Genomic DNA, 15811 nt, shown 5'->3' on the forward strand with positions numbered 1-15811 from the left:
GGAGAGAAATGGAAAGGAAGGGAGGCTCCAGCAGCAAAAAAGTTCACCAACAGTACCAACAGCCAGGAGCCCGTGCTCTGCAGGTGGAAACAGTGCGCCGCCTGGGCTCCCTGTCACGTCATACCTGAAACCGGAAGGCGGTCCTATTCTGAACACCGTGTCACATATAAAAATTCACCGTAAGTTACACGTGACACAAAAGTGGGAAGTTTCCTTGTTGCACTAAAGCCATCTTCGTGCCCTGGCAACCTCTGGTGTCGGCTGACCTCCCCCCCCCCCCCCCCCCCCCCCCGCCGGCCCTTCTCTCTCCGCATCTGCAGCTCAATGCTGCAGACACTGCCCCTCAACCTTCCGGAACAGTGTGGCACAGTGTGGCCGCCACCACCCCGGGACCAACATCCTGCCTCCCGTGGTTAACCGGGAAGAGATCTTAGCAACATCTCCCGCCTTGCAGCTTGCTTTCTTCTACACAAAGTCCACGTGAGACACACAATTCATACAGAGCACACGCACGGGAAGACGCCTCTGAACAAAAGCAATCTCTAAAAACCTAACCTGAAAACTGTAACGTTTTACCTTCTGTGCCACATTATCGCATGATATTTTCCCGGAGCCTAAAGGGGGTTTTTGACATATCGGAAAAAAGACCTATACTAATTTTGCTCTTTCCTCGGACACCAATGATACATGATGACTTTTTTAAGTGTTAAGAAGGTTAAAATGGCCTTTAACGGATTACGTGGTCCAGCCAAGTACAACGAAGCAAGAATGCATCAAAGCTGCCGAGACAGAAGAATCCCAGTGTTGACCGTGACGAGGATACTAATATAATAGAAAGTAGTCCCTTCTGTTGGTTCTAAGTATTTAGCATAAAACACAGATAATGTTTAGATTGGAAAAGACTCTGGACTGTCGCCTAGGTTCTCTTTAATCACCTGGATTTTGAGTGATTTCTCTTTGGTGGGGCACTGACTTTTCCAACTGATCCCATCAGGATTGAGTCCTAGTTCAAACTCCCTGTTGTCCACAGGGCTTAGTCCTGACGTAAAAAGATAATACTTTAATAAACTGACCACTGCTGAACGTCTGACGGTTCAACAAAATAGGCTGGGATGTCTCACGTTCATGTTTATTTTTTTAAATTTTTTTTTTTTTTTTTTAATGTTTTTAATTTATTTTTGGGACAGAGAGAGACAGAGCATGAACGGGGGAGGGGCAGAGAGAGAGGGAGACACAGAATCGGAAACAGGCTCCAGGCTCCGAGCCATCAGCCCAGAGCCTGACGCGGGGCTCGAACTCACGGACCGCGAGATCGTGACCTGGCTGAAGTCGGACGCTTAACCGACTGCGCCACCCAGGCGCCCCATCACGTTCATGTTTAAAACCATCAGTCTGTCCACGCAGTCCCCCGCCCCCCGCTCGGCGGGCCCACCCCAAGCCCCAGGGTGCTTCATGGTTAAGTCGTTAGGGACATCAGCTGGACACCAGCTCACGTGCAGAATATCAGCACGTATGGCCGCTCTGCTCATAGCCCTTTGACATCCCCACAGGGGACTTCTTCTCGAAGTCAAATGGAAATCTTACAAAAATTCCAATGTCCTTAGCTGAGCTCATCCCTCAAAAGCGAGCGACGGTGAAGGGGCTCAGGGACGTCTGAGGCCAGGGTGGGTGACAGTCGGCTTACAGCTCTTCCGGGGAAAAGACAGAACTCCCCGAGAAAGAAGATCCCACGCTGGTTCCCGCTCCTCATGTGCCTGATAAGCTGTGTGACCGAGGCTGAGCCCCTCCCCACAAGCAGCCTCGAGCACACAGCACGGCCCCTGTCTTTTCACGCACACACCGGCCACAGATCCCCGGGGCGTAACAAACCAAATCCCAAGCCACACGCCTTCTGGCTCCTTTTTGGAGGTTGCGTGACTTTATGAATGTCCCTACCATATACTTGGTACCTAGAAAAACACACGGCCCGTAAAGTTACGTTCGTTGTAAACCTTCGGGAAGGCACAACACACGCCGATGGGACAGAACAATCCTATACGGCATCTTAGTCACTTTTAAAACTGATGCCCCGCCCCCCCCCGCCCCCCCCAAAAATAACATGAAATAAGACTGACATCCCAGCTTGCGCCGTGGCACGTACCTGCACGCCTGCAGGAGAGGCTCCGTGGGCGGGAAGATCTGTGTCAGGGTGGTATAGCAGGGGATCGCCACGGCGTTGTAGAAGCCCAGCTGCCCCCGCGCAGAGCCACGGACAAGAAGACACAAGACCGCACGTTAGCGACTCTAGTAGATGCCGCTTCTCCAGCGAAGCTTCCGCTTTTCCACTTCTCAAGCCTAACTACGGAATTAAGTGTTCTAGTGTTGCTCTGTGATATCCGGGCTCGGCGAATACCGCTGCGGAGGGCGTTCGGAACGCCCCAAAGTAGTTTTTGAGATAACACACAGGAAAAGAAGTTGAACCGAAACCCAAGGGCAACAGCCAGTGAGACTCCATCTATGGATCAGTCAAGTTATCAATTCAAGTACTGTTCGTGTTGCTGGTCAAAGTTAGGTTTTTTTTTTTGTTTGTTTTCTTTTTAATGTTTATTTATTTTTGAGAGAGAGAGAGAGAGAGAGAGAGAGAGAGAGAGAGAGAGAGAGAGAGATACAGCGCGAGTGGGACAGGGGCAGAGAGAGAGGGAGACACAGAATCCGAAGCAGGCTCCGGGCTCTGAGCTGTCGGCACAGAGCCTGACGCGGGGCTCAAACTCCGGGAACAGAGAGATCATGACCTGAGCCCAAGTCGGATGCTCACCCGACTGAGCCACCCAGGCGCCCCAGAAAGTTAGTTTTCTACCACAGACATTTCAGAGTCAAACCTGCTATTTGTCTACATGGAGGCCTCTTTATAACTTAATATTGGGGAATCAGCACAGGGTGTTTTGTGGGTCTGTTACCCTTGGCCTTTGGGGCATTGTTTGGTCTCCTGAGACGTTCTTAATCTCCCTCCCTTTTTTTTTGACCTACAACAAATCTCATTGACTATATCACAGTTCTTCTCAGGTTACAGTTCTTTTAATATGCCAGATTTCACAGTTTTTGATCTCTGGCACTTTAAAAAATATATTAAGGGACATTTTATTAGGAATTTCAGGCCACATTAGAAATAAATGCTTCCATCCCAGACTGGCCTACTGAAGGTCGGATGAAAAAGACCTCTTAGACTGTTAGCAGGGAACACAGAGGGTCTAGCTACAATTACCACCAGATATGACTGCCTCTTTGGATGAGGTGACCCCCCAAACCAGGGCTTACCAAATTCTTTTAAAAAAAGTGAACTTCAATGAGATGCACCCAAGGTACAGAAGAGCGGACTCTCCTTGGCGGTTACTTTCTGCCTTCTGCTGCTGTGCAGACTATCTGCACTCAAACTCATACTGTAAATGGGTTCTGCAACTTTGGCATAAAGCCAGACTCTTCTCTTAATTCAATGGTGCTGGAACACGGTCCATTCTCCGACGGCACCTTCAGCCATCCTGGGCTTTCGGCTGGGACGAAAGCTTAACTATCCAGAAAGAACTCTGTTAGGTAGGTATCTACCAGTGCGATGGCTAGATTGTAGGGTAGCTCTATTTTTAACTTAAAATTTTTTTTTAATGTTTATCTACTCAGGGAGAGAGAGCACGAGCAGGGGAGGGGCAGAGAGAGAGAAGGAGAGAGAGGATCCCAAGCACGCTCTAGTGTGGTCAGAGCAGAGTCAGACGCCTCAATCTCATAAACTGTGAGACCACGGCCTGAGCCGAATTCAAGAGTTGGGATGTTTAACCGACTGAGCCACCCAGGCACCCCTTTCACTTTTTGAGGAACCTCTATTCTGTTTTCCAGAGTGGCCGTGCCACTTTGCATTCCCATCAATAGTGCGTGAGGGTTCCTTTTTCTCCACATCCTTGCCGACACCTGTTGTTTCCTGTGTTGTTACTTTTAGCCACTTTGACAGGTGTGAGGTGATATCTCGTTGTGGTTTGGATTTGCATTTCCCTGATGCTGAGTGATGTGGAGCATCTTTTCATGTGTCTGTTGGCCATCTGGATGTCTTCTTGGGAAAAAATGTCTATTCATGTCTTCTGCCTATGTCTTCACTGGATTATTTGTTTTTTTTTTTTCGGTGTTGCATTTGATAAGTTCTTTATAGATTTTTGATACTAACCCTTTATCAGATATATCATTGATACAAAAGTACTGATTCAAAGGGGCCCATGCACCCCAATGTTTATAGTAGCATTACGAACAGCCTACTTATGGGAAGACCCCAAATGTCCATCGACAGATGAATGGATACAGAGGATGTGGTTTATATACACAATGGAATATTATGTAACCATCAAAAAGAATGAAATCTTGCCATTTGCAATGACGTGGATGGAGCTAGAATGTATTACGCTAAGCAAGTAAGTCAGAGAGAGACAATTATCATATGAGTTCACTCATATGTGGAATTTGCGAAGCAAAACAGATGAACACGGGGAAGAGGAAAAAAAGAGGAGAGGGAAACGAACCACAAGAGACTCTTGATGGTAGACAACAAACTGAGGGCTGCTGGAGGGGTGTGGGTGGGGGATGGGCTAGATGGGTGATGGGCAGTAAGGAGGGCATTTGTTGAGATGAGCACTGGGTGTCGGATGTAAGTGATGGATCACTGGGTTCTACTCCTGAAACCAATATTGCCCTGTATGTTAACTAACTAGAATTTATATAAAATGCCCTGTATGTTAACTAACTAGAATTTATATAAAAATTTGAAAAAGAAAAAAAAAAAGAACTTTGTCAGATCCCTATCTTAAGCCATTGTAGCAAGATAAGATTCAGAGGAATTAACAAATCAAATAGAAAGCCATGAAACATAGGGTGACTAAAGAAAACAGAGGCAAATGCTTAATCACATGGTGGGACAGGACAGGATGAGCAGAGGCCAGGGAGGGCAGACAGGTCTCAGGAGCACCTACGTGGGAAAGCTCCATAAACAATATTAAAAAGAAACTAAACTGCAAAATGCACACGAGACAGGCCTGCCAGGTGCACGTTCCACAGGAAGGAACAACAGGCCCCCCATCAGCAAAGCTGGCGAAGGACGCGAGCACCCCGTGGACGGAAGGCAGTGAGGAGGAGAAAGCCACAGGGCCTTTGCCTTTCTCTGTGCTGGCGTCTTCGAAACCTGTGGACCTGCCTGAACTGCTGTATTAATAGTAAATTAACTCTAAGTAAAGTAGGAAAACTTGAGACCTCATCCCAAACCGTCATCCTGTGTGTTTTCTCAAATGTTTTCTAAACTAAATTCTAGGTTACAATTATTTGTCCGCAGCTAACTTCCTCATGACGGCGTTAGAAGAACGGTACTTTTGAAAGACCGTGGGTCTGGGAAGTACCTTGTACCACACGTGCACACACGCAGAACTGACAAGGCACAGAGCTGTCAAAACATCACAAAACTGACATCAACCATGCGGTAAGACCTGAAAAAATATTAATTAATGTCAACTGACCGGAAGAGAAAACCCAACATGTACTAGGACACTGTGCGTTACTCGTTGGGAGGAGAGGACCTGATCAAAACCTAGAACGCTTCTCTCTAAAGGATACCTTTGCACAATGACGAAAGGTTTTCTGCTTGTTAAAAATATTAACAACTCAAATTCATCCATTCTTCTATTTCAAGTCACTGATTACTGCGCTCAGATCTGTAGCAAGAACTGAAGGCAGGAGCAGCTGTGGATTCCTGAAATCCAACTAGAACTTCCTGACCCTGGTCTGGCCACCCGCAAACTCCACCTGAGTAGAGAAGATTTCCGGGCCTAGGCTCTGCAGGACGGTGGATACTTTTTATTCACGGATGACTCTGGGAGCGCCTCACATTATATGACCTTCCAGCAGGACCCATACCTGGCCCTGTGGGACCTCGTCCTTCTTGTCTCTGTCCATCATGGGGATGGGCTGTATTCCCAGCTTCTTCATCTCGTCACCCTAAGATAAACAGGGAAAGCCAAGATTGCTCAACTTATCAACGGTCACAAAGTTCTGACATTAACGAGTTCCCTTTATGCATTAATTTCCTTCAAAATGGATAACGTTTCTGGCTACTGATCCACGCAAGTGTCAAAACAAAAACTTAACGTATCATTGTTTGGCGTCTATCCTGACGCCGTCTGTTCTGGTTCCGCCGTGTGCGAGTTAGTGACAGGTACAACAAGAGGAGCGGACTAAGCAGTGATGGCCAACCGAGCCTGGAACAGACCTCGCGGCCTTCTCCTCACTTACGTTTCAAGGGAGTCTTTGTGTGTGTTGAACGGGACGGAGCGAGGCTCTAGAGAGAAATGTTGTATATCAAGAATAAACACAAGCCTGCTAGAACGGTGTAACTGGCTGTAAGCAGGGCAAAGGTTATAATCCCAGATGTTTATATTGAAGATTGACTGTGTCGCAGCCTCTGGGGTAGGTGACTTGTGGCTATTCTTTCATTCAACCTTCATGGCATACTAGGGAGTTAGAAATTATTGTCCCCATTTTATAGATTTTAAACATTCTTTCCCTCTTTTTTAGTTATTTGTTGAAGACCATTAAAATCTTTCTTAATACATCCCAACTGTTTCCTTACTACCCCATGTCCCTCACATTTCTTAATTATTTGATTATTTTAATTATTTCGCAATCATGCTTACGTTTAGAAGTCAGATGCACAGAAGTAAGGCCATCCTAGATTTGCTAAGGTCCAGAAATAAAGGTCAATGACCCTCATGAAGATTTCCAGGTACAGGACAAAGGAAGCTGTCCTAACAACATGAAGGCACGTGAGCACAGCTTTTGCGATAGTGTGGTCGCTTTTAAACGTTAACGTCAGGGGTTCTCAAACGTTTTCGTTTTCCGTTCTGAGCGAGTGAAGCTAGCCAGGCCTCTCGCTCGAGGATACCACGAGTGCAGTACGTGAACGGATCTCGACTAAACAATGACCTGACTATGTACTGTACTCCCAGACCAGGATAAATGCTAACCAGGAAAACAACAGAGTGTTGTGGAGGGTACACAACGGGGACCGTCCCTAGAGCAAGGCCTGCCCAGGAAGGCTGCGGAGGGCAGGGCGGGGCCAGGGGAGCCGCCCTGGGTGGCGACGAGAGGGCCTTGGGTCAGGGAGTCCAGACAGGTTGAGACGTGGCATAGTCTGGAGGGGCAGTGGTGCGTGTAGATGAAGTCCGTGCTTTCGGTCTTTATCACAACGGCACGCGGGGGCAGATTGCAAACAGCGCTAACGTGGCCACTAGCCCGCAGATGGGGCAACTGAGGCACGGGGCTAGGTGGGGGGCTGGCCTGAGGCTTCATCCCCAAGTACAAAAGCAGGATTTTCATCTCAAGCAGCAGGACATCAACGACCACACTCTGAGTCACTGCTATTCTGACTCCAAACGAAAAGGCAAGGACTCCGGTTAGAACGCTGCGGTAATTTGGGCGCAGGGCGGCCAAGTCTTGGAGCGGGGAGGCGTGGTGGGTGCTGGGCAGAGAGTGGACCTAGCGAACCCCAGGGAGGTCAACAGGCAAGACGCAGCGACATCCGTCTCCTCTCATGGACTACGAGGTCCGTGAAGACAGCGTCCCTGGGCACACTGGGAGCTTGGTCAATCTCTCTGCACCGTTTCATCAGTGCAGAACAGAGAGGGAAAAAAATCTACGTAACACATCTGTCACATTTTCATTCGTGTTTTAGAATCCAAATATAGTTGTTAAAGTATGGGTTATATCAGTTAAATAAAATTATCTGCAAAACAATAAGCTAGCTTTAGACCAGTTTCCTTATGTGGCATTTACCGAATGTACCTCACGCGAGAGTGTGTATGCACAATGTGTAAGGCATTCTGGAAAAATGACACAAGTATAATCAGCTCGAGGCCTGCGGTCCTCACGCAGCAAAAATTTTTCTCTTTGCCATCATGAAAACAATTCAATGTCATAAATCGTTTCTACTAAATTTTCAACTGAATGGTTTTCTGGTTTTTACTTTTTACAACCATTCTTTCATACGGGTGAGGCCTAAGGTTTGAATCACCAACTACCAAACTCTCCGCCCTTCAAATTTTAATTTTACTTCTTCCAACCAAACGAGGTACCCAAAGATTTAGTTTCACTCTCCCCACCTCACTGTAATCTTTGAATATGCAGGGGCCTCGCTATTTGCGGAGTCATTTGAACAAGAGAATATTCCACTTACTCGTGGGCAATTCAGAAAGAAAACGGAGAAATAAACCCCTGATATTTTGATCAGAAATAAAAATTTCTGATAATTTGGATCATCCAGTCAAGAAAAGGTATGAATTAAAGTAATATCCACGGTTGTTTCACGTATCAGGAGTTTTAGGAGTTAAAAGCACACATGCTCAGTAGAACTCCTAATTTGCAGCTGAATTAACTATCTGGTATATTCGCAGAAACTCGTACGTCTCTGGTACAAGAGAATTATCTCCCAAATTTCCAAGTGCGGACACACACAGCGTGTGACACTGAGGGACTCACAATGGGCTGTACGTCTGCGTAAATGTCTTTGTATCTGTGCAGAAATGCTAATTCCTCTACTGCATGTGATTGACAACGGTTTTCCGAAGGAACCAGCACCCAGAGCAACTAAGATATTGTTACTTAAAATACCCGCTCGTTAACGTTCTCGTCCAATTTGTTCTCATTTCCGCGTTCATATAAAAAGCGAAAACATACCTCAGCCCAGAATTCTGCATATATATCATTTGCTGTCAGTTTTGTAACCGGCCACAGTTTTGTTACGGAACAAAGATCACAGGCAGTCATCATCAAACCAATGACACGGTCTCTGGAACACAGGAACATAAAACGGGTCAGCGTGGCGTGGGCAAGACAGGCTAGAAAGGCGTCTGCATTTTCAGGAAAAAGAGGCTTTAAGCAGGCATTCCTTCGCGACGAGGAGGAGGGAGCTGACGGTACAAAGCCAGCAGGCAGGGACGTAGATGCAACGAAAGCGCGGTGTTAGCCCAACTGGAAGGGCATCGGTCACCTCTGTCACCTGCCGCGGGAAGGATTCGGCGGTGTCCCTGCTGCCTGGGTACCACGGCTGAAACCAGAGAGGATGCAGGCATGTACCTAAACCCTAAGTCCTCTACTGCGCTTATACTGGGCCAGATTCACACCTTCCACGGAGTTCTGGAAACGCACGGGGCAAAGAAACCTTGAAGAAAACAATCTACCCCGATCCTCTTGTTTCTGGAAGAGAAACGTGAGGTGCGAAGAAGTGAAGCGAGGTCCCCAAGGCGTGAGCAGCTGGAGACCAGGCCACAGCGGACACGGGTCTGTCCCCCGAGTCTGGGCTGGGAGGCGGGGGGGCTGCCGCCAGGCGCTGTGTGGATCCCGACCTCCGCGGCTTCGCACCCACACTCTGACTTCCCTTTTCCAAATATGGGTTGGTTTCATCCTTCCTCTCCAAGAAAAAGAAAACACTGCTTAAAGCCTTCCAGCAGACGTCCGCCCTGTAATTTTAAGGGATGTGGTGTAGAGACGTGTGTTCGCCCTGAAGGGAATCTACACTTACGGTCACACCAACTGCTAATGAGGAAGGAATTTTCATATGCCGACTTTAACTTTTGTGAAGCAAATTACCTAAGTTTGAGAAGGCGAATGATGAAGAAAGATACAAAACTGTGTAGCAGGTGAGATATGGCCATTGCCAGCTCAGTGCAATGAGTCTTTGGGATCCGTGGCACCTAAAGGCTGCCTGCTTGTGGCTCACAGATGGTCCCCTTCGGGGGGCACAGTCCTGCCCTGGGTCCAGAGCCCATGCCGACCAGGGCACACGGCACCAACACCTATCCGTCGCTTTGGCAGAGTTTCCGATCTAGTGGTACCCGTTGGCACGATTCCTGGACATCTGGGGGCCCCTGCTTTGCCTGTGACCTGCGTCTGGGATGCTGATCACTCACGACGTTCCTTAATTTCCCATCAGCCACTTCCTTTAGGCCATTTGCCTCAGTAACGATCTCTTCTACCATTTTACTTTTCATAAGAACACGTCTCTACTGGGGCAGAACGAGTAACTTTAAAAATGTTGATGAGACTTCTGTGTATCCTTCCTGTGACCCCAAACAGATGCCATGTAAAGATCCAAACCCCTTAATGTGATCAGGAAACTCCCTATTTTCTTGATGAGCTAGTTTCCTAATCATTTTGCGGTTTCAAGGAAGAATATTTCTGGATTTGGGCTTCTAAACGGGTGAGTTTATTATCTGCTTATTCAACAGGGAAGTTCATTAAACAGAAATAGAACATGAAATAAACCGATTATTCTGTTTCATAAGATTGAAATAATCCAATCTCATTCAATCTGTATTCACATATATACCTCAACATTTCCTTCTCTTGGCTAAATATTCTAATAAGCTTTGTCTCAAAAAAGATTTTCTAGCTCATAAATCTATGAAACAAGGCATGTTAACAGAACCGGGCGCTGGAAAACACAAGGAACCAATTTTCTCCCTGGAAAGGATTTCACGGGGAGCGTTGGTACTCTTAGGGTTGAAAAGATTACGACCCAGTTGTCATTCAGATGTTACTGTCAAAACAACTTAGACAAAACAACTTAACAGTTATTTTACTGTTAAGTAAATAAATAAATAAATAAATAAATAAATAAATAAATAACAGATTACAATTTTTTTTATTAAATGCCTTTAATAAGTAAAATTACTTAGTTTTCATTCTCAGTGACAAATCAGTTAGATGTTCACGGTTGTCTGGAAATATTAATGTAAAATGGAATCGTTTTATTTGTTTCTATGAGTGGGATATAGGCCCAATGGGGATAGATGATTGATTCATAATGCATTCTAACAACCGTCAGAGGGGTGGGGGTCACGGTTCAGTGTACTGATGATGCGACCTTACATAACCTAGCCACCGAAAGCAACAACGAGGCCAACACAATGTCACAGATGATTCCGTGGTAAGTAATCTCAGGGGGTTTGACTATATTTATTTACTCCCAACATTCTCAACGTCTCTATGGATCAGGCCCAGTTCTAGTAACGAACCGAGTAGACCCTGCTCTTCCAGAACTAACATTCTAACAGGGAAAAGCAGAAAACCATGTCGAACGTTGCGCTGAACAGGTTTGTAAAAAGTGTTTTGAGAGGCAAAACCACGAAGCTCTGTGAGAGAGTCCCGAGAGAGATGACTAGGCATGCAAGTCCTGATGTGTCACGAACAAGTATGGGGTGTTTGAGGAACAAACGACAAGTCGGTCTGGCGCACATTGGGTGCCGCCCGGTCTGGACACAACGGGGGAGACCATTGTTCCAAGTCAGAAGGTCAGACCCTGGAGGATGTGAGCAGGGGGGTGACACGGTCCAGGTTGTGGAGAGATCGCTGTGGACAATCACGCACACAACCGCAGGGGCCAGGGCAGATGGGGACAGACCGTTGAGGAGGACACCACAGCGGTCCAATGACAGCAGCATGACTCGATGGCAGGAGTGGACACAGGGAAGGGAGAGGAGGAGGGCTCCGGATATCCGCCTCTCACCAGGGGACACATTCATCTTCTCGGAGCCATCCTAACCTGAAAATTCTCTCCCCACAGCGGAAGATCACAGGACCACAGAACTCCATGCAGGTGGGTTACTGATGGGCAGAAAGGAAGCCCCAGCTCTCCCATACTGCCCCCCCCAGCGCCCTCCGACCCCCCGTTCTCTATAAAGTTCATCAGTCAAGGATGATGAATGATGTCCTATTGAAGAAAAGTAGAAACACACAGCTGGACCAGATGAAACAGAATTAACTTTATAAGAGTTCAGGTAGAGACATGACAAAATATAAAGAATGAATTCTCTATGGGGCGCCTGGGGGGCTCAGTCGGGTGAGCATCTTTGGCTCAGGTCACGATCTCACGGACTGTGAGTTCAAGCCCCGCGTCGGGCTCTGTGCTGACAGCTCAGAGCCTGGAGCCTGCTTCGGATTCTGTGTCTTCCTCTCTCTCTGCTCCTCCCCTGCTCACTCTCTCTCTCTCTCTCTCATTAAATTTAAATAAACTTGGGGTGCCTGGGGGGCTCAATCGGGTGAGCATCTTCGGCTCAGGTCATGATCTCATGGTCTGTGAGTTCGAGCCCCACATTGGGCTTTTTGTGCTGACAGCTCGGAGACTGGAGCCTGTTTCGGATTCTGTGTCTTTGTCTCTCTCTGCCCCTTCCCTGCTTGTGCTCTGTCTCTCTCTCTCCCTCTCTCAAAAACAAATAAACATTAAAAAAAATTATAAAAAAAATGAATTCTCATATGGTTATTATTACATTTCCTTATTTGTGTTAATATCTGGAATTCAAGAAGAATGAATGGCTCGTTCAATTTCCATACCCAGCTGGGAACGGTAGACTCAGTGTCTCCAACTCTCTATCATCACTGCTCCCTAGGCTCTGACCTCATTCCAGTCTCCCAAATATCTACTAACATCTTAACAGTCAAATAACAGACACACAATGAAGTTTATTTAAAAACATACTTCCAGGGGCGCCTGGGTGGCGCAGTCGGTTAAGCGTCCGACTTCAGCCAGGTCACGATCTCGCGGTCCGTGAGTTCGAGCCCCGCGTCAGGCTCTGGGCTGATGGCTCGGAGCCTGGAGCCTGTTTCCGATTCTGTGTCTCCCTCTCTCTGCCCCTCCCCCGTTCATGCTCTGTCTCTCTCTGTCCCAAAAATAAATAAAAAACGTTGAAAAAAAAAAATTTAAAAAAACAAAAAACAAAAAAAAAAAACATACTTCCAGCTTATGGGCTACACACATTAACTCACAGAGAGAAAAGGAGCTTTGGAGAAGCATCCTTTTTAAAGACTTTGCAGAGAACCCCTGGCCACTGTGAGTACGGAACAGCTGGCAAGGGAGGCTCCGGTCCTTTGGACCACAGCAGTGCTAACGGCTGGGATCAGGGAAGGGAACGGTTCATGTTTCTTTGGAACAGGAATTACTCAAGCAAGAAAATTAGGAGTGAGATATGAAAACCGGCAAAATTTGGAGATGGCACCTGTTCATTCTGTTCAATGCCCAGCTGAGCGATTTCTGCCGCGGAGGTGAACTCCACCGGCAGCCTGTAGCCCCCGCTGCAGGAACAGCGTCCAGGTGTAGCCGGTGCCCTCTCGGGAGCGTTGGGAGCAAGGCCAGGTCAGTGACAAGGAGGGCTGGTGAAACAGGCATCTAGTCACAGGGAAGTGACATCTGTGGGAACCCAAGAGGAGTAGGGGGCTTTAGAGAACAGCCCACGCGGGCCGCAGCAGCCACGAGGGCGGTTCGGACCCTGCACGAAAAGCCACTGTGACTGCGCGCTGGGCCTGCCATCTCTAAGGACAGCACAGAATGGCTCCACCTGTACAAGTTCCTACATACACCGACACAAAATGCCCATAAAGAGATCTATGAAACGCCACCAAAGCCACATCAGATGTGGGAATATTTCATGTACCAACAATTCTAAGCTGGACGAAAAGCTTACCCATCACTACACGTATCCCACGGGCTGCTTCTATGAGCTTATCCACTCCTAATCCCCTCCGAAATGACATTTGATCTCATCTGCCAGATTAAAGACCATTATATATATATTTTTTTAAGAAAGAGAAAGGGAGCACACAAGCAGGAAGAGGGGCAGAGACAGGAGAGAGGATCCCAAGCAGGCTCTGCGAGTGTGGCTCAATTCCATGACTGTGAGATCACGACTTGAGCTGATATTAAGGGTCAGATGCTTAACCGACTGAGCCACCCAGGCGCCCCTGGCCTATTCTAGAGCCTCATAAAAATGTTTTCACATAGTACACACTGTTTCGCTCAACAAAATATTTGTGTGACTCATTCATGTTGTTGCATGAATCGGCAGTTCTAATTTTTTTTTTTTTTAATTGCTGGATAGAACAGTACTCCATTGTATAAATGTCACAAAGTGACTATCCATGCACCTGTTGTTGGAATTTGGGCTCCTTCCAGTTTAGATATATCATGAATAAGGCTGCTGTAAACATTTGTGTCTGAGTCTCTGTGTGAACAATATGCTTTTATTTCTCTTGAGTAACCTAAGAGTGGAATCACAAAGAAACACACATTTAGTTTTATAACAAACTTCCAAAGTTCTTTCCAAAGCAGCTGTACGTTTTACCCTCCCACAACCAGTATATTAGTATTTTAGTAGTTCCATATCGTTGCCAACAATTGGGTACCGTTGATCTTTTTAATTTGGCCAGTCTAGTGAATGTGTAGTGGCGTATCATGGTATTAACTTGCTTTTCCTTACGTCTAAACATGTTGAGCAAAATTTATGTTCTTATTGGGGGTTGGGTCTGGAAAAAATCTTTCTATTGCAAGCACTGAAAAAAGGGGGGAAAGAACGATAGAGGATACAAAAAAGAAGAGAAAAGGGAATCATATAAAATAATCAATTAAAGCTACAAAAGGTGGGAAAAGAGTGGCAGACAAAAATAGGAACAAAGAACAACTGTGAGGAATAGAAAACAGTAATAAGTATGACACATATTAACGCAACTGTATCAATAATTACTTTAAATGTCAGTGGTCTAAAGATACCAATTACAACAGGTCATCAGAGTAGACCGAAAAACAAGACCCAACCAGACCATATGTTGTCTACAAAACACCCAGATTAAATATAAAGACACATATAGATTAAAAGTCAACGAAAGGAGAAAGATACCAGGGAACATTATTCATAAGAAAATGGGAACAGCTATATTAATTTCAGACAGAACAGACTTCAGAGCATGGAAAGTTATCAGCAATAAAAAGGAGCATTTTATAATAATAAAGGGGTCAGTTCTCCACACAGAGAAGGAAACAGTCAACAACACTAAAAGGCAACCGACGGAACGGGAGAAGATACTTGCAAACAACATATCTGATAGAGGGTTAGTATCCAAAATCTATAAAGAACTTCTCAAACTCAACACCCAAAAAACAAACGACCCAGTTAAGAAATGAGCAGAAGACACTGAAAAGACATTTTCCAAAGAGGACATCCAGATGGTTAACAGAGACATGAAAAGATGCTCAACGTCACTCATCATCAGGGAAACAGAAATCAAAACCACAACGAGATACCGCCTCACACCAGTCAGAATGGCTAAAATTAACAACACAAGAAACAACAGGTGTTGCCAGGATGTGGAGAAAGGGGAACCCCTCTTGCACTGCTGGTGGGAATGCGAACTGGGGCAGCCACTCTGGAAAACAGTACGAAGGTTCCTCAAAAAGTTAAAAATAAAATTACCTTATGACCCAGCAACTGTGCTACTAAGTATTTACTCAAAGGATACAAAAATACAGATTCAAAGTGGTACCTGCACCCCAATGTTTAGAGCAGCATTATCAACAACAGCCAATCTCGGGAGAGAGCCCAAATGTCCACTGACTGATGAACAGATAAAGAAGACGTGTTATATGCACACAATGGATACAGTGGAATATTACTCACCCACCAAAAAAAGAGAACGAAATCTTGTCATTTGCAAGGACGTGGATGGAGACAGAATGTATTATGCTAAGCGAAATAAGTCAATCAGAGAAAGACAAATATCATATGATTTCACTTGTATGTGGAATTTGAGAAACAAAACAGATGAACATATGGGAAGGGTGGGGAGAGAAGAAAAGGAAACAAGCCATAAGAGATGCTTAACAACAGAGAACAAACTGAGGGGTGACAGAGGAAGGTCGGTGGGAGACGGGCTAAATGGGTGATGGGTATCAAGAAGGGCGCTTGTGATGAGCACTGGGTGTTGTATGAAG

At 46.2% G+C, this 15811-nt stretch overlaps 1 protein-coding gene across 8 annotated transcripts in view; it reads right to left on the reverse strand.

Annotated features, from left to right (window-relative positions):
• The window catches only part of PDE10A (phosphodiesterase 10A), a 613983-nt gene that overhangs the window by 6471 nt on the left and 591701 nt on the right, over positions 1 to 15811 (reverse strand). For 7 of the 8 annotated variants that reach the window (XM_058735867.1, XM_058735864.1, XM_058735861.1 and 4 more), the window contains 3 exons: positions 8731 to 8842; positions 5917 to 5997; positions 2141 to 2229 (listed from right to left, as the gene is read on the reverse strand). In XM_058735867.1, the coding sequence (XP_058591850.1) occupies positions 2141 to 2229; positions 5917 to 5997; positions 8731 to 8842 (282 nt within the window). The remainder of the gene's footprint in view (positions 1 to 2140; positions 2230 to 5916; positions 5998 to 8730; positions 8843 to 15811) is intronic. The other variant, XM_058735863.1, reaches the window with a different exon arrangement.

The sequence above is a fragment of the Neofelis nebulosa genome, chromosome 6, assembly GCF_028018385.1.
Source record: "Neofelis nebulosa isolate mNeoNeb1 chromosome 6, mNeoNeb1.pri, whole genome shotgun sequence".
Classification (NCBI taxonomy): Eukaryota; Metazoa; Chordata; class Mammalia; order Carnivora; family Felidae; genus Neofelis; species Neofelis nebulosa.